Source organism: Hemitrygon akajei, chromosome 16 (assembly GCF_048418815.1).
Source record: "Hemitrygon akajei chromosome 16, sHemAka1.3, whole genome shotgun sequence".
Taxonomy (NCBI): Eukaryota; Metazoa; Chordata; class Chondrichthyes; order Myliobatiformes; family Dasyatidae; genus Hemitrygon; species Hemitrygon akajei.
In genome coordinates this window covers 1,291,681-1,311,854 of record NC_133139.1, presented here as the reverse complement: position 1 = coordinate 1,311,854, position 20,174 = coordinate 1,291,681, and the positions used below count along the sequence as shown (strand labels likewise).

Below are 20,174 nucleotides of genomic sequence, written 5' to 3'. Positions count from 1 at the left end.
TGGGGACATGACCTATTGAGTTCCACAGCACTTGGTGTGTGTTTATATGGACATGGACATGACCTAATGAGTTCTCCAGCATTTGGTGTGTGTTTATACGGACATGGACATGACCTAATGAGTTCCCAGCACTTGGTTTGTGTTTATACAGATGGGGACATGACCTAATGAGTTCCCAGCACTTGGTGTGTGTTTATACGGACATGGACGTGACCTAATGAGTTCCCCAGAACTTGGTGTGTGTTTATATGGACATGGACATGACCTAGTGAGTTCCCCAGCACTTGGTGTGTGTTTATACGGATATGGACATGACCTAATGAGTTCCCCAGCACTTGGTGTGTGTTTATACGGACATGGACATGACCTAATGAGTTCCCCAGCACTTGCTGTGTGTTTATATGGATGGGGACATGACCTAATGAGTTCCCAGCACTTGGTGTGTGTTTATACGGACATGGACATGACCTAATGAGTTGCTCAGCACTTGGTGTGTGTTTATACGGATGGGGAGATGACATAATGAGTTCCCCAGCACTTGGTGTGTGTTTATATGGATGGGGACATGACCTAATGAGTTCCCTAGCACTTGGTGTGTGTTTATATGGATGGGGACATGACCTAATGAGTTCCTCAGCACTTGGTGTGTGTTTATACGGATGGGGACATGACCTAATGAGTTCCCCAGCACGTGGTGTGTGTTTGTATGGATGGGGACATGACCTAATGAGTTCCCCAGCACTTGGTGTGTGTTTATATGGACATGGACATGACCTAATGATTTCCTCAGCACTTGGTGTGTGTTTATACGGATGGGGACATGACCTATTGAGTTCCACAGCACTTGGTGTGTGTTTATATGGACATGGACATGACCTAATGAGTTCTCCAGCACTTGGTGTGTGTTTATACGGACATGGACATGACCTAATGAGTTCCCAGCACTTGGTTTGTGTTTATACAGATGGGGACATGACCTAATGAGTTCCCAGCACTTGGTGTGTGTTTATCCGGACATGGACATGACCTAACGAGTTCCCCAGAACTTGGTGTGTGTTTATATGGACATGGACATGACCTAATGAGTTCCCCAGCACTTGGTGTGTGTTTATATGGACATGGACATGACCTAGTGAGTTCCCCAGCACTTGGTGTGTGTTTATACGGATATGGACATGACCTAATGAGTTCCCCAGCACTTGGTGTGTGTTTATACGGACATGGACATGACCTAATGAGTTCCCCAGCACTTGCTGTGTGTTTATACGGACATGGACATGACCTAATGAGTTCCCCAGCACTTGGTGTGTGTTTATATGGACATGGACATGACCTAATGAGTTCCCAGCACTTGGTGTGTGTTTATATGGACATGGACATGACCTAATGAGTTCCCAGCACTTGGTGTGTGTTTATACGGACATGGACATGACCTAATGAGTTCTCCAGCACTTGGTGTGTGTTTATACAGACATGGACATGACCTAATGAGTTCCCAGCACTTGGTGTGTGTTTGTATGGATGGGGACATGACCTAATGAGTTCCCCAGCACTTGGTGTGTGTTTATATGGACATGACCTAATGAGTTCCCCAGCACTTGGTGTGTGTTTATATGGATATGGACATGACCTAATGAGTTCCTCAGCACTTGTTGTGTGTTTATACGGATGGGGACATGACCTAATGAGTTCCCCAGCACTTGTTGTGTGTTTATATAGACATGGACATGACCTAATGAGTTCCTCAGCACTTGGTGTGTGTTTATACGGATGGGGACATGACCTAATGAGTTCCACAGCACTTGGTGTGTTTTTATATGGACATGGGCATGACCTAATGAGTTTCCCAGCACTTGGCGTGTGTTTATACGGACATGGACATGACCTAATGAGTTCCCAGCACTTGGTGTGTGTTTATATGGACATGGACATGACCTAATGAGTTCCCCAGCACTTGGTGTGTGTTTATATGGACATGGACATGACCTAATGAGTTCCCAGCACTTGGTGTGTGTTTATACGGACATGGACATGACCTAATGAGTTCCCCAGAACTTGGTGTGTGTTTATATGGACATGGACATGACCTAATGAGTTCCCCAGCACTTGGTGTGTGTTTATATGGACATGGACATGACCTAATGAGTTCCCCAGCACTTGGTGTGTGTTTATATGGACATGGACATTACCTAATGAGTTCCCCAGCACTTGGTGTGTGTTTATATGGATGGGGACATGACCTAATGAGTTCCCCAGCACTTGGTGTGTGTTTATATGGGCATGACCTAATGAGTTCCCCAGCAATTGGTGTGTGTTTATATGGACATGGACATGACCTAATGAGTTCCTCAGAACTTGGTTTGTGTTTATATGGACATGGACATGAGCTAATGAGTTCTCCAGCACTTGGTGTGTGTTTATACGGACATGGACATGTCCTAATGAGTTCCCAGCACTTGGTTTGTGTTTATACGGATGGGGACATGACCTAATGAGTTCCCAGCACTTGGTGTGTGTTTATACGGACATGGACATGACCTAATGAGTTCCCCAGAACTTGGTGTGTGTTTATATGGACATGGACATGACCTAATGAGTTCCCCAGCACTTGGTGTGTGTTTATATGGACATGGACATGACCTAAAAAGTTCCCCAGCACTTGGTGTGTGTTTATACGGACATGGACATGACCTAATGAGTTCACCAGCACTTGGTGTGTGTTTATACGGACATGGACATGACCTAATGAGTTCCCCAGCACTTGGTGTGTGTTTATACGGACATGGACATGACCTAATGAGTTCCCCAGCACTTGGTGTGTGTTTATACGGACATGGACATGACCTAATGAGTTCCCCAGCACTTGGTGTGCGTTTATATGGACATGGACATGACCTAATGAGTTCCTCAGCACTTGGTGTGTGTTTATACGGATGGGGACATGACATAATGAGTTCCCCAGCACTTGGTGTGTGTTTATATGGATTGGGACATGACCTAATGAGTTCCCCAGCACTTGGTGTGTGTTTATATGGATTGGGACATGACCTAATGAGTTCCCCAGCACTTGGTGTGTATTTATATGGATGGGGACATGACCTAATGAGTTCCCCAGCACTTGGTGTGTGTTTATATGGACATGACCTAATGAGTTCCCCAGCAATTGGTGTGTATTTATTTGGACATGGACATGACCTAATGAGTTCCTCAGCACTTGGTGTGTGTTTATACGGATGGGGACATGACCTATTGAGTTCCTCAGCACTTGGTGTGTGTTTATATGGACATGGACATGACCTAATGAGTTCTCCAGCACTTGGTGTGTGTTTATACTGACATGGACATGACCTAATGAGTTCCCAGCACTTGGTTTGTGTTTATACGGATGGGGACATACCTAATAAGTTCCCAGCACTTGGTGTGTGTTTATACGGACATGGACAATACCTAATGAGTTCCTCAGCACTTGGTGTGTGTTCATATGGACATGGACATGACCTAATGAGTTCACCAGCACTTGGTGTGTGTTTATATGGATGGGGACATGACCTAATGAGTTCCCAGCACTTGGTGTGTGTTTATACGGACATGGACATGACCTAATGAGTTGCTCAGCACTTGGTGTGTGTTTATACGGATGGGGAGATGACATAATGAGTTCCCCAGCACTTGGTGTGTGTTTATATGGATGGGGACATGACCTAATGAGTTCCCTAGCACTTGGTGTGTGTTTATATGGATGGGGACATGACCTAATGAGTTCCTCAGCACTTGGTGTGTGTTTATACGGATGGGGACATGACCTAATGAGTTCCCCAGCACGTGGTGTGTGTTTGTATGGATGGGGACATGACCTAATGAGTTCCCCAGCACTTGGTGTGTGTTTATATGGACATGACCTAATGAGTTCCCCAGCAATTGGTGTGTGTTTATATGGACATGGACATGACCTAATGATTTCCTCAGCACTTGGTGTGTGTTTATACGGATGGGGACATGACCTATTGAGTTCCACAGCACTTGGTGTGTGTTTATATGGACATGGACATGACCTAATGAGTTCTCCAGCACTTGGTGTGTGTTTATACGGACATGGACATGACCTAATGAGTTCCCAGCACTTGGTTTGTGTTTATACAGATGGGGACATGACCTAATGAGTTCCCAGCACTTGGTGTGTGTTTATCCGGACATGGACATGACCTAATGAGTTCCCCAGAACTTGGTGTGTGTTTATATGGACATGGACATGACCTAATGAGTTCCCCAGCACTTGGTGTGTGTTTATATGGACATGGACATGACCTAGTGAGTTCCCCAGCACTTGGTGTGTGTTTATACGGATATGGACATGACCTAATGAGTTCCCCAGCACTTGGTGTGTGTTTATACGGACATGGACATGACCTAATGAGTTCCCCAGCACTTGCTGTGTGTTTATACGGACATGGACATGACCTAATGAGTTCCCCAGCACTTGGTGTGTGTTTATATGGACATGGACATGACCTAATGAGTTCCCAGCACTTGGTGTGTGTTTATACGGACATGGACATGACCTAATGAGTTCTCCAGCACTTGGTGTGTGTTTATACAGACATGGACATGACCTAATGAGTTCCCCAGCACTTGGTGTGTGTTTGTATGGATGGGGACATGACCTAATGAGTTCCCCAGCATTTGGTGTGTGTTTATATGGACATGACCTAATGAGTTCCCCAGCAATTGGTGTGTGTTTATATGGACATGGACATGACCTAATGATTTCCTCAGCACTTGGTGTGTGTTTATACGGATGGGGACATGACCTATTGAGTTCCACAGCACTTGGTGTGTGTTTATATGGACATGGACATGACCTAATGAGTTCTCCAGCACTTGGTGTGTGTTTATACGGACATGGACATGACCTAATGAGTTCCCAGCACTTGGTTTGTGTTTATACAGATGGGGACATGACCTAATGAGTTCCCAGCACTTGGTGTGTGTTTATACGGACATGGACATGACCTAATGAGTTCCCCAGAACTTGGTGTGTGTTTATATGGACATGGACATGACCTAGTGAGTTCCCCAGCACTTGGTGTGTGTTTATACGGATATGGACATGACCTAATGAGTTCCCCAGCACTTGGTGTGTGTTTATACGGACATGGACATGACCTAATGAGTTCCCCAGCACTTGCTGTGTGTTTATACGGACATGGACATGACCTAATGAGTTCCCCAGCACTTGGTGTGTGTTTATATGGACATGGACATGACCTAATGAGTTCCCAGCACTTGGTGTGTGTTTATACCGACATGGACATAACCTAATGAGTTCCCCAGCACTTGGTGTGTGTTTATATGGACATGGACATGACATAATGAGTTCCCCAGCACTTGGTGTGTGTTTATATCGACATGGACATGACCTAAGGAGTTCCCCAGCACTTGGTTTGTGTTTATACGGATGGGGACATGACCTAATGAGTTCCCAGCACTTGGTGTGTGTTTATACGGACATGGACATGACCTAATGAGTTCCCCAGAACTTGGTGTGTGTTTATATGGACATGGACATGACCTAATGAGTTCCCCAGCACTTGGTGTGTGTTTATATGGACATGGACATGACCTAAAAAGTTCCCCAGCACTTGGTGTGTGTTTATACGGACATGGACATGACCTAATGAGTTCACCAGCACTTGGTGTGTGTTTATACGGACATGGACATGACCTAATGAGTTCCCCAGCACTTGGTGTGTGTTTATACGGACATGGACATGACCTAATGAGTTCCCCAGCACTTGGTGTGTGTTTATACGGACATGGACATGACCTAATGAGTTCCCCAGCACTTGGTGTGCGTTTATATGGACATGGACATGACCTAATGAGTTCCCAGCACTTGGTGTGTGTTTATACGGACATGGACATGACCTAATGAGTTCCTCAGCACTTGGTGTGTGTTTATACGGATGGGGACATGACATAATGAGTTCCCCAGCACTTGGTGTGTGTTTATATGGATGGGGACATGACCTAATGAGTTCCCCAGCACTTGGTGTGTGTTTATATGGATTGGGACATGACCTAATGAGTTCCCCAGCACTTGGTGTGTGTTTATATGGATGGGGACATGACCTAATGAGTTCCCCAGCACTTGGTGTGTGTTTATATGGACATGACCTAATGAGTTCCCCAGCAATTAGTGTGTATTTATTTGGACATGGACATGACCTAATGAGTTCCTCAGCACTTGGTGTGTGTTTATACGGATGGGGACATGACCTATTGAGTTCCTCAGCACTTGGTGTGTGTTTATATGGACATGGACATGACCTAATGAGTTCTCCAGCACTTGGTGTGTGTTTATACTGACATGGACATGACCTAATGAGTTCCCAGCACTTGGTTTGTGTTTATACGGATGGGGACATACCTAATAAGTTCCCAGCACTTGGTGTGTGTTTATACGGACATGGACAATACCTAATGAGTTCCTCAGCACTTGGTGTGTGTTCATATGGACATGGACCTGATCTAATGAGTTCACCAGCACTTGGTGTGTGTTTATATGGATGGGGACATGACCTAATGAGTTCCCAGCACTTGGTGTGTGTTTATACGGACATGGACATGACCTAATGAGTTGCTCAGCACTTGGTGTGTGTTTATACGGATGGGGAGATGACATAATGAGTTCCCCAGCACTTGGTGTGTGTTTATATGGATGGGGACATGACCTAATGAGTTCCCCAGCACTTGGTGTGTGTTTATATGGACATGACCTAATGAGTTCCCAGGCAATTGGTGTGTGTTTATATGGACATGGACATGACCTAATGAGTTCCACAGCACTTGGTGTGTGTTTATACGGATATGGACATGACCTAATGAGTTCCCCAGCACTTGGTGTGTGTTTATACGGACATGGACATGACCTAATGAGTTCCCCAGCACTTGCTGTGTGTTTATACGGACATGGACATGACCTAATGAGTTCCCCAGCACTTGGTGTGTGTTTATATGGACATGGACATGACCTAATGAGTTCCCAGCACTTGGTGTGTGTTTATACGGACATGGACATGACCTAATGAGTTCTCCAGCACTTGGTGTGTGTTTATACAGACATGGACATGACCTAATGAGTTCCCCAGCACTTGGTGTGTGTTTGTATGGATGGGGACATGACCTAATGAGTTCCCCAGCACTTGGTGTGTGTTTATATGGACATGACCTAATGAGTTCCCCAGCAATTGGTGTGTGTTTATATGGACATGGACATGACCTAATGATTTCCTCAGCACTTGGTGTGTGTTTATACGGATGGGGACATGACCTATTGAGTTCCACAGCACTTGGTGTGTGTTTATATGGACATGGACATGACCTAATGAGTTCTCCAGCATTTGGTGTGTGTTTATACGGACATGGACATGACCTAATGAGTTCCCAGCACTTGGTTTGTGTTTATACAGATGGGGACATGACCTAATGAGTTCCCAGCACTTGGTGTGTGTTTATACGGACATGGACATGACCTAATGAGTTCCCCAGAACTTGGTGTGTGTTTATATGGACATGGACATGACCTAGTGAGTTCCCCAGCACTTGGTGTGTGTTTATACGGATATGGACATGACCTAATGAGTTCCCCAGCACTTGGTGTGTGTTTATACGGACATGGACATGACCTAATGAGTTCCCCAGCACTTGCTGTGTGTTTATATGGATGGGGACATGACCTAATGAGTTCCCAGCACTTGGTGTGTGTTTATACGGACATGGACATGACCTAATGAGTTGCTCAGCACTTGGTGTGTGTTTATACGGATGGGGAGATGACATAATGAGTTCCCCAGCACTTGGTGTGTGTTTATATGGATGGGGACATGACCTAATGAGTTCCCTAGCACTTGGTGTGTGTTTATATGGATGGGGACATGACCTAATGAGTTCCTCAGCACTTGGTGTGTGTTTATACGGATGGGGACATGACCTAATGAGTTCCCCAGCACGTGGTGTGTGTTTGTATGGATGGGGACATGACCTAATGAGTTCCCCAGCACTTGGTGTGTGTTTATATGGACATGGACATGACCTAATGATTTCCTCAGCACTTGGTGTGTGTTTATACGGATGGGGACATGACCTATTGAGTTCCACAGCACTTGGTGTGTGTTTATATGGACATGGACATGACCTAATGAGTTCTCCAGCACTTGGTGTGTGTTTATACGGACATGGACATGACCTAATGAGTTCCCAGCACTTGGTTTGTGTTTATACAGATGGGGACATGACCTAATGAGTTCCCAGCACTTGGTGTGTGTTTATCCGGACATGGACATGACCTAATGAGTTCCCCAGAACTTGGTGTGTGTTTATATGGACATGGACATGACCTAATGAGTTCCCCAGCACTTGGTGTGTGTTTATATGGACATGGACATGACCTAGTGAGTTCCCCAGCACTTGGTGTGTGTTTATACGGATATGGACATGACCTAATGAGTTCCCCAGCACTTGGTGTGTGTTTATACGGACATGGACATGACCTAATGAGTTCCCCAGCACTTGCTGTGTGTTTATACGGACATGGACATGACCTAATGAGTTCCCCAGCACTTGGTGTGTGTTTATATGGACATGGACATGACCTAATGAGTTCCCAGCACTTGGTGTGTGTTTATATGGACATGGACATGACCTAATGAGTTCCCAGCACTTGGTGTGTGTTTATACGGACATGGACATGACCTAATGAGTTCTCCAGCACTTGGTGTGTGTTTATACAGACATGGACATGACCTAATGAGTTCCCAGCACTTGGTGTGTGTTTGTATGGATGGGGACATGACCTAATGAGTTCCCCAGCACTTGGTGTGTGTTTATATGGACATGACCTAATGAGTTCCCCAGCAATTGGTGTGTGTTTATATGGACATGGACATGACCTAATGATTTCCTCAGCACTTGGTGTGTGTTTATACGGATGGGGACATGACCTATTGAGTTCCACAGCACTTGGTGTGTGTTTATATGGACATGGACATGACCTAATGAGTTCTCCAGCATTTGGTGTGTGTTTATACGGACATGGACATGACCTAATGAGTTCCCAGCACTTGGTTTGTGTTTATACAGATGGGGACATGACCTAATGAGTTCCCAGCACTTGGTGTGTGTTTATACGGACATGGACATGACCTAATGAGTTCCCCAGAACTTGGTGTGTGTTTATATGGACATGGACATGACCTAGTGAGTTCCCCAGCACTTGGTGTGTGTTTATACGGATATGGACATGACCTAATGAGTTCCCCAGCACTTGGTGTGTGTTTATACGGACATGGACATGACCTAATGAGTTCCCCAGCACTTGCTGTGTGTTTATATGGATGGGGACATGACCTAATGAGTTCCCAGCACTTGGTGTGTGTTTATACGGACATGGACATGACCTAATGAGTTGCTCAGCACTTGGTGTGTGTTTATACGGATGGGGAGATGACATAATGAGTTCCCCAGCACTTGGTGTGTGTTTATATGGATGGGGACATGACCTAATGAGTTCCCTAGCACTTGGTGTGTGTTTATATGGATGGGGACATGACCTAATGAGTTCCTCAGCACTTGGTGTGTGTTTATACGGATGGGGACATGACCTAATGAGTTCCCCAGCACGTGGTGTGTGTTTGTATGGATGGGGACATGACCTAATGAGTTCCCCAGCACTTGGTGTGTGTTTATATGGACATGACCTAATGAGTTCCCCAGCAATTGGTGTGTGTTTATATGGACATGGACATGACCTAATGATTTCCTCAGCACTTGGTGTGTGTTTATACGGATGGGGACATGACCTATTGAGTTCCACAGCACTTGGTGTGTGTTTATATGGACATGGACATGACCTAATGAGTTCTCCAGCACTTGGTGTGTGTTTATACGGACATGGACATGACCTAATGAGTTCCCAGCACTTGGTTTGTGTTTATACAGATGGGGACATGACCTAATGAGTTCCCAGCACTTGGTGTGTGTTTATCCGGACATGGACATGACCTAATGAGTTCCCCAGAACTTGGTGTGTGTTTATATGGACATGGACATGACCTAATGAGTTCCCCAGCACTTGGTGTGTGTTTATATTGACATGGACATGACCTAGTGAGTTCCCCAGCACTTGGTGTGTGTTTATACGGATATGGACATGACCTAATGAGTTCCCCAGCACTTGGTGTGTGTTTATACGGACATGGACATGACCTAATGAGTTCCCCAGCACTTGCTGTGTGTTTATACGGACATGGACATGACCTAATGAGTTCCCCAGCACTTGGTGTGTGTTTATATGGACATGGACATGACCTAATGAGTTCCCAGCACTTGGTGTGTGTTTATACGGACATGGACATGACCTAATGAGTTCTCCAGCACTTGGTGTGTGTTTATACAGACATGGACATGACCTAATGAGTTCCCCAGCACTTGGTGTGTGTTTGTATGGATGGGGACATGACCTAATGAGTTCCCCAGCATTTGGTGTGTGTTTATATGGACATGACCTAATGAGTTCCCCAGCAATTGGTGTGTGTTTATATGGACATGGACATGACCTAATGATTTCCTCAGCACTTGGTGTGTGTTTATACGGATGGGGACATGACCTATTGAGTTCCACAGCACTTGGTGTGTGTTTATATGGACATGGACATGACCTAATGAGTTCTCCAGCACTTGGTGTGTGTTTATACGGACATGGACATGACCTAATGAGTTCCCAGCACTTGGTTTGTGTTTATACAGATGGGGACATGACCTAATGAGTTCCCAGCACTTGGTGTGTGTTTATACGGACATGGACATGACCTAATGAGTTCCCCAGAACTTGGTGTGTGTTTATATGGACATGGACATGACCTAGTGAGTTCCCCAGCACTTGGTGTGTGTTTATACGGATATGGACATGACCTAATGAGTTCCCCAGCACTTGGTGTGTGTTTATATGGACATGGACATGACCTAATGAGTTCCCCAGCACTTGCTGTGTGTTTATACGGACATGGACATGACCTAATGAGTTCCCCAGCACTTGGTGTGTGTTTATACCGACATGGACATAACCTAATGAGTTCCCCAGCACTTGGTGTGTGTTTATATGGACATGGACATGACATAATGAGTTCCCCAGCACTTGGTGTGTGTTTATATCGACATGGACATGACCTAAGGAGTTCCCCAGCACTTGGTTTGTGTTTATACGGATGGGGACATGACCTAATGAGTTCCCAGCACTTGGTGTGTGTTTATACGGACATGGACATGACCTAATGAGTTCCCCAGAACTTGGTGTGTGTTTATATGGACATGGACATGACCTAATGAGTTCCCCAGCACTTGGTGTGTGTTTATATGGACATGGACATGACCTAAAAAGTTCCCCAGCACTTGGTGTGTGTTTATACGGACATGGACATGACCTAATGAGTTCACCAGCACTTGGTGTGTGTTTATACGGACATGGACATGACCTAATGAGTTCCCCAGCACTTGGTGTGTGTTTATACGGACATGGACATGACCTAATGAGTTCCCCAGCACTTGGTGTGTGTTTATACGGACATGGACATGACCTAATGAGTTCCCCAGCACTTGGTGTGCGTTTATATGGACATGGACATGACCTAATGAGTTCCCAGCACTTGGTGTGTGTTTATACGGATGGGGAGATGACATAATGAGTTCCCCAGCACTTGGTGTGTGTTTATATGGATGGGGACATGACCTAATGAGTTCCCTAGCACTTGGTGTGTGTTTATATGGATGGGGACATGACCTAATGAGTTCCTCAGCACTTGGTGTGTGTTTATACGGATGGGGACATGACCTAATGAGTTCCCCAGCACGTGGTGTGTGTTTGTATGGATGGGGACATGACCTAATGAGTTCCCCAGCACTTGGTGTGTGTTTATATGGACATGACCTAATGAGTTCCCCAGCACTTGGTGTGTGTTTATATGGACATGGACATGACCTAATGAGTTCCCAGCACTTGGTGTGTGTTTATACGGACATGGACATGACCTAATGAGTTCTCCAGCACTTGGTGTGTGTTTATACAGACATGGACATGACCTAATGAGTTCCCCAGCACTTGGTGTGTGTTTGTATGGATGGGGACATGACCTAATGAGTTCCCCAGCATTTGGTGTGTGTTTATATGGACATGACCTAATGAGTTCCCCAGCAATTGGTGTGTGTTTATATGGACATGGACATGACCTAATGATTTCCTCAGCACTTGGTGTGTGTTTATACGGATGGGGACATGACCTATTGAGTTCCACAGCACTTGGTGTGTGTTTATATGGACATGGACATGACCTAATGAGTTCTCCAGCACTTGGTGTGTGTTTATACGGACATGGACATGACCTAATGAGTTCCCAGCACTTGGTTTGTGTTTATACAGATGGGGACATGACCTAATGAGTTCCCAGCACTTGGTGTGTGTTTATACGGACATGGACATGACCTAATGAGTTCCCCAGAACTTGGTGTGAGTTTATATGGACATGGACATGACCTAGTGAGTTCCCCAGCACTTGGTGTGTGTTTATACGGATATGGACATGACCTAATGAGTTCCCCAGCACTTGGTGTGTGTTTATACGGACATGGACATGACCTAATGAGTTCCCCAGCACTTGCTGTGTGTTTATACGGACATGGACATGACCTAATGAGTTCCCCAGCACTTGGTGTGTGTTTATATGGACATGGACATGACCTAATGAGTTCCCAGCACTTGGTGTGTGTTTATACCGACATGGACATAACCTAATGAGTTCCCCAGCACTTGGTGTGTGTTTATATGGACATGGACATGACATAATGAGTTCCCCAGCACTTGGTGTGTGTTTATATCGACATGGACATGACCTAAGGAGTTCCCCAGCACTTGGTTTGTGTTTATACGGATGGGGACATGACCTAATGAGTTCCCAGCACTTGGTGTGTGTTTATACGGACATGGACATGACCTAATGAGTTCCCCAGAACTTGGTGTGTGTTTATATGGACATGGACATGACCTAATGAGTTCCCCAGCACTTGGTGTGTGTTTATATGGACATGGACATGACCTAAAAAGTTCCCCAGCACTTGGTGTGTGTTTATACGGACATGGACATGACCTAATGAGTTCACCAGCACTTGGTGTGTGTTTATACGGACATGGACATGACCTAATGAGTTCCCCAGCACTTGGTGTGTGTTTATACGGACATGGACATGACCTAATGAGTTCCCCAGCACTTGGTGTGTGTTTATACGGACATGGACATGACCTAATGAGTTCCCCAGCACTTGGTGTGCGTTTATATGGACATGGACATGACCTAATGAGTTCCCAGCACTTGGTGTGTGTTTATACGGACATGGACATGACCTAATGAGTTCCTCAGCACTTGGTGTGTGTTTATACGGATGGGGACATGACATAATGAGTTCCCCAGCACTTGGTGTGTGTTTATATGGATGGGGACATGACCTAATGAGTTCCCCAGCACTTGGTGTGTGTTTATATGGATTGGGACATGACCTAATGAGTTCCCCAGCACTTGGTGTGTGTTTATATGGATGGGGACATGACCTAATGAGTTCCCCAGCACTTGGTGTGTGTTTATATGGACATGACCTAATGAGTTCCCCAGCAATTAGTGTGTATTTATTTGGACATGGACATGACCTAATGAGTTCCTCAGCACTTGGTGTGTGTTTATACGGATGGGGACATGACCTATTGAGTTCCTCAGCACTTGGTGTGTGTTTATATGGACATGGACATGACCTAATGAGTTCTCCAGCACTTGGTGTGTGTTTATACTGACATGGACATGACCTAATGAGTTCCCAGCACTTGGTTTGTGTTTATACGGATGGGGACATACCTAATAAGTTCCCAGCACTTGGTGTGTGTTTATACGGACATGGACAATACCTAATGAGTTCCTCAGCATTTGGTGTGTGTTCATATGGACATGGACCTGATCTAATGAGTTCACCAGCACTTGGTGTGTGTTTATATGGATGGGGACATGACCTAATGAGTTCCCAGCACTTGGTGTGTGTTTATACGGACATGGACATGACCTAATGAGTTGCTCAGCACTTGGTGTGTGTTTATACGGATGGGGAGATGACATAATGAGTTCCCCAGCACTTGGTGTGTGTTTATATGGATGGGGACATGACCTAATGAGTTCCCCAGCACTTGGTGTGTGTTTATATGGACATGACCTAATGAGTTCCCCAGCAATTGGTGTGTGTTTATATGGACATGGACATGACCTAATGAGTTCCACAGCACTTGGTGTGTGTTTATACGGATATGGACATGACCTAATGAGTTCCCCAGCACTTGGTGTGTGTTTATACGGACATGGACATGACCTAATGAGTTCACCAGCACTTGGTGTGTGTTTATACGGACATGGACATGACCTAATGAGTTCCCCAGCACTTGGTGTGTGTTTATACGGACATGGACATGACCTAATGAGTTCCCCAGCACTTGGTGTGTGTTTATACGGACATGGACATGACCTAATGAGTTCCCCAGCACTTGGTGTGCGTTTATATGGACATGGACATGACCTAATGAGTTCCCAGCACTTGGTGTGTGTTTATACGGACATGGACATGACCTAATGAGTTCCCCAGCACTTGGTGTGTGTTTATATGGACATGGACATGACCTAATGAGTTCCTCAGCACTTGGTGTGTGTTTATATGGATGGGGACATGACCTAATGAGTTCCCCAGCACTTGGTGTGTGTTGATATGGACATGGACATGATCTAATGAGTTCCTCAGCACTTGGTGTGTGTTTATACGGATGGGGACATGACCTAATGAGTTCCTCATCACTTGGTGTGTGTTTATATGGACATGGACATGACCTAATGAGTTCTCCTGCACTTGGTGTGTGTTTATATGGACATGGGCATGACCTAATGAGTTCCTCAGCACTTGGTGTGTGTTTATACGGATGGGGACATGACCTAATGAGTTCCTCATCACTTGGTGTGTGTTTATACGGACATGGACATGACCTAATAAGTTCCCAGCACTTGGTGTGTGTTTATACGGACATGGGCATGACCTAATGAGTTCCCCAGCACTTGGTGTGTGTTTATATGGACATGGACATGACCTAATGAGTTCCCCAGCACTTGGTGTGTGTTTATATGGACATGGACATGACCTAATGAGTTCCTCAGCACTTGGTGTGTGTTTTTACGGACATGGACATGACCTAATGTGTTCCCCAGCACTTGGTGTGTGTTTATACGGACGGGGACATGACCTAATGAGTTCCCCAGCACTTGGTGTGTGTTTATACGGATGGGGACATGACCTAATGAGTTCCCAGCACTTGGTGTGTGTTTATACGGATGGGGACATGACCTAATGAGTTCCCAGCACTTGGTGTGTGTTGATACGGACATGGACATGACCTAATGAGTTCGCCAGCACTTGGTGTGTGTTTATATGGATATAGACATGACCTAATGAGTTCCTCAGCACTTGGTGTGTGTTTATATGGACATGGACATGACCTAATGAGTTCCCCAGCACTTGGTGTTTGTTTATATGGATATGGACATGACCTAATGAGTTCCCCAGCACTTCGTGTGTGTTTATATAGACATGGACATGACCTAATGAGTTCCTCAGCACTTGGTGTGTGTTTATATGGACATGGGCATGACCTAATGAGTTCCCCAGCACTTGGTGTGTGTTTATACGGACATGGACATGACCTAATGAGTTCCTCAGCACTTGGTGTGTGTTTATATGGACATGGGCATGACCTAATGAGTTCCCCAGCACTTGGTGTGTGTTTATATGGACATGGGCATGACCTAATGAGTTCCCCAGCACTTGGTGTGTGTTTATACGGACATGGACATGACCTAATGAGTTCCCAGCACTTGGCGTGTGTTTATATGGACATGGACATGACCTAATGAGTTCCTCAGCACTTGGTGTGTGTTTATATGGACATGGACATGACCTAATGAGTTCCCAGCACTTGGTGTGTGTTTATACGGACATGGACATGACCTAATGAGTTCCTCAGCACTTGGTGTGTGTTTATACGGATGGGGACACGACCTAATGAGTTCCCCAGCACTTGGTGTGTGTTTATATGGATGGGGACATGACCTAATGAGTTCCCCAGCACTTGGTGTGTGTTTATATGGATGGGGACATGACCTAATGAGTTCCTCAGCAGTTGGTGTGTGTTTATACGGATGGGGACATGACCTAATGAGTTCCCCAGCACTTGGTGTGTGTTTATATGGATGGGGACATGACCTAATGAGTTCCCCAGCACTTGGTGTGTGTTTATATGGATGGGGACATGACCTAATGAGTTCCTCAGCACTTGGTGTGTGTTTATACGGATGGGGACATGACCTAATGAGTTCCTCAGCACTTGGTGTGTGTTTATACGCTCATGGACATGACCTAATGAGTTCCCCAGCACTTGGTCTGTGTTTATATGGATGGGGACATGACCTAATGAGTTCCCCAGCACTTGGTGCGTGTTTATATGGACATAGACATGACCTAATGAGTTCCTCAGCACTTGGTGTGTATTTATACGGAGATGGACATGACGTAATGAGTTCCCCAGCACTTGGTGTGTGTTTATAAGGAAGGGGCATGACATGCTGATTGTTTCCGGAAGTTTATCTTCCCAAGTCAAGCAAACACCTCCGCATCCACCCACCCATCATCCGAACCACCAACCCCACCCCAACTGCCATCCATGCTACCCATAACCCCATCCACTGCAACACCCACTCCTACCTTCATCCACCAACCCGTCACACCACTCCTACCACATCTGCCCCAGCATCCATCCTCCCCAACCATCACCTTTATTCATACACTCATCTACCTGCCCCTCCCCAGCCTTACCACTTCTCCACCTCTATCCCACCTCCCACACAAAATTGCAACTTGCTGTGTGAGGGACCTGTGGCAGGAGAGGGCCATTTGGCCCCATTGTTAATACTTGCCCTGGGTAGACACCTGATTAATCCAAACTCTCGAGAACTTTGGCTTCCATCTGTCAAGATCCTGCTCTGGAAATAGTGGAGCTGAAGTTATGCATCTTGGGGATGCTCCTCCCTGGCAATGGGAACACTGAGGGAGTGTGGAGTTATTGGGGAGAGACAAACAGGGTGACGGATTGCGGAGAGACAAACAGAGGGGTGTGGGGTTATTGGGGAGAGAAACAGAGGGGTGTGGTTATTGGGGAGATACAAACAAAAGGGTGTGGGGTTATTGGGGAGAGACAAACAGAGTGGTGATGGAAGACCATAAGATATGGGAGCAGAAGTAGGCCACTTAGCCCATCAAGTCTGCTCCACCATTCAATCATGGTCTGATACAATTCTATCAGTCATCCCCACTACCTTGCCTTCTCCCCATGCCCTTTGATGCTCTGGCTAATCAAGAACCTATCTATTTCTGCCTTAAATGCACTCAATGACTTGGCCTCCTCAGCCGCTTGTGACAACAAATGGTTGGGGTGACTTGGGTCTCCAATGATCCTTCAGGCCCTTTTTACACACCTGTTGCTGTAAATGTCCTGAATAGTGGGAAGTTCACATCTGCAGATGCGCTGGGCTGTTCACACCACTCTCTGCAGAGTCCTATGATTGAGGGCAGTACAGTTCCCATACCAGGCAGTGATACAGCCAGTCAGAATGCTCTCAATTGGGCCCCTATAGAAAGTTCTTAGAAGTTGAGGGGCCCATACCAAACTTCCTTAACTGTCTGAGGTGAAAGTGACGCTGTTGTCCCTTTTCCACCACACAGTCAGTATGTACAGACCTCGTGAGATTCTCGGTGATGTTTATGCCAAGGAACTCAAAGCTATTCACCCTCTGTACCCCAGATCTATTGATGTCAATAGGGTCTAGCCTGTCTCCCTGTAGTCCACAACCAGCTCCTTTGCTTTTGCGATGTTGAGGGAGAACAGCAGCTATAAGGAGAGTCACTGCTTCAGAGATTCACCAGATGTGGCCAGTGGTGAGAATCAATGTGCTCACATCTGGGGACAGACTCAGGGAAGACTTGTCTATGCAAGAAGCAGAGAGGGAGAGCAACATCTGAACTAAGAAGAATGGGGCGCCATCATAGTATGGTGGTTAGTGAGATGGAGTCATCAGAGTTTGGAGTTTGTTTTGGCATCCTCTGTAAGCATATTTGTACATTTCTCCCCGTGTGCATGTGGATTTCCTCTGGATGCTCCAGGACAGGATCCACGCTACATTTATAAATTAATTAATTGAATCAGGAAAGCACTGCAGCTCAGTTAGCCTCTGTGAAGGAGAAGGAAATGTTTCAGGTCAAAGAGACTTTTCCAAACCAAGGGATTATCAGTGTGTGAGTGGGGCGGCATTCTATGCAGCCTGGAATGCACCTATTTGCCATTTCTCATGTCCACATTGAATGCCTTTCAGCCCATCCAGTCCATGCTGACCCACTCTCCCAGTCTGAGCTACATTCAAGCACTTGAGAGGGGAAGAGAAGTCAGAAATGATAGCAAAAGTTATTCATCTAATGAACTGGGGAATTTGAAATGTTGGTTGCTCGACTTCTGTTTGTTCTGGGAATAGGGCTGAGTCGGGAGTACGTCTGGATCGGTCTGAATGACAGGACTATCGAGGATGACTTCCAGTGGACAGATGGCACCCCTTTGGTGAGTTTGGATCAGGTAGTCCATGAATTCTTCGTGGCCATAAGAACTTAAATTAGAATTCATCCCATCTTGTTGTTCAAGCACAGCCAAAGAAACCTGAGGTCTGGACTGAGCTGTGGTGAATGATGAGGCGGTGGTCGGGGGCAGTGGTTTTGAGGCTGCAGGAACCTGGCATCTTGTGTCTGCCCCTCAGCAAGTCCCAGACACAATGAGCTGCTGATTGTGGTGTGTAAGATCCTGCTCTGCATGGATAGGCTGTCCCATCCAGAAAATTCTAGATGCCCTGAGGTTGTACTCAGTACATTATTAAATAGAAATATTATTATTCTATGTTCTCCTGGGACCAAGATCCTGAACAACCATCGCTCCCTTTCTTCCATCAGGACACAAGGTCAGATTTCCTTTACTCTGAAGGAGTGCTCTGTGTGACATTCAGTACCCACCGACCCATTTTATACATGCTGGCCCGTTCTGTAACCATTTCCTACTCACTGACCCATTCCGTAACCATTTCCTACCCACTGACCCATTCTGTAACCCGCCGGCCCATTCTGTAACCATTTCATAACCCATTGGCCCATTCTGTAACCCGCTGAACCATTCCATAACCTGCCGAACTATTCCGTAACCCGTCGAACCATTCCGTAACCATTTCCTACCCGCTGGCCCATTCCGTTCCCTGCTGGCCCATTCCATAACCCACCAGCCCATTCTGTACCCCACTGAACCATTCTGTAACCCACCGGCCCATTCCTCACCCATTCTCTGGCTGCCAGCATTTGCCAATGTTATCAGTCCGCGTTCACCTGTTAGAATCGGTCCGTTAACAACATATCTTATTGAGGAAAGGTTGAGTGAGCTAAGGCTCCTCTCTTTGGAGTGAAGGAGGATGAGAAGTGGCTAGATTGTGGTGTACAAGATGATAAGAGACACAGCAGAGTGGACAGCCAGAGACTTTCGCAGTGCAGAAATAGCGAATACCAGGGGGCATACTGTGGCTTGCCATGATGGTTTAGTGGTTAGTGTGATACTATTATAGTTTAGGCATTGGAGTTTGGATTTCAATTCCAGCACCACTGGTAAGGAGTTTGTATGTTCTCCCCCTGGCCATGTGAATTTCCCCCAGCTGCTCTGGTTTCCATAGATGTCCCGGTTATTAGTTCAATTGGTCCATAACTCCATAAGACCATAGACACAGGAGCAGAATTAGGCCATTAAGCCCATCAAGTCTGCTCCGCCATTCCATCATGGCTGATTCCGGATCCCATTCAACCCCATACACCTACCTTCTCGCCATATCTTTTGATGTCCTGACTGATCAGGAAATGATCAACTTCCACCTTAAGTACACCCACGGACTTGGCCTCAACCACCATCTGTGGCAGAGCAT

General features: G+C 45.9%; 1 protein-coding gene across 5 annotated transcripts in view; it reads left to right on the top strand.

Moving 5' to 3' along the window:
• The window catches only part of ncanb (neurocan b), a 416,144-nt gene that overhangs the window by 356,699 nt on the left and 39,271 nt on the right, over positions 1-20,174 (top strand). For all 5 annotated transcript variants that reach the window (XM_073068065.1, XM_073068064.1, XM_073068066.1 and 2 more), the window contains one exon: positions 18,702-18,784. In XM_073068065.1, the coding sequence (XP_072924166.1) occupies positions 18,702-18,784 (83 nt within the window). The remainder of the gene's footprint in view (positions 1-18,701; positions 18,785-20,174) is intronic.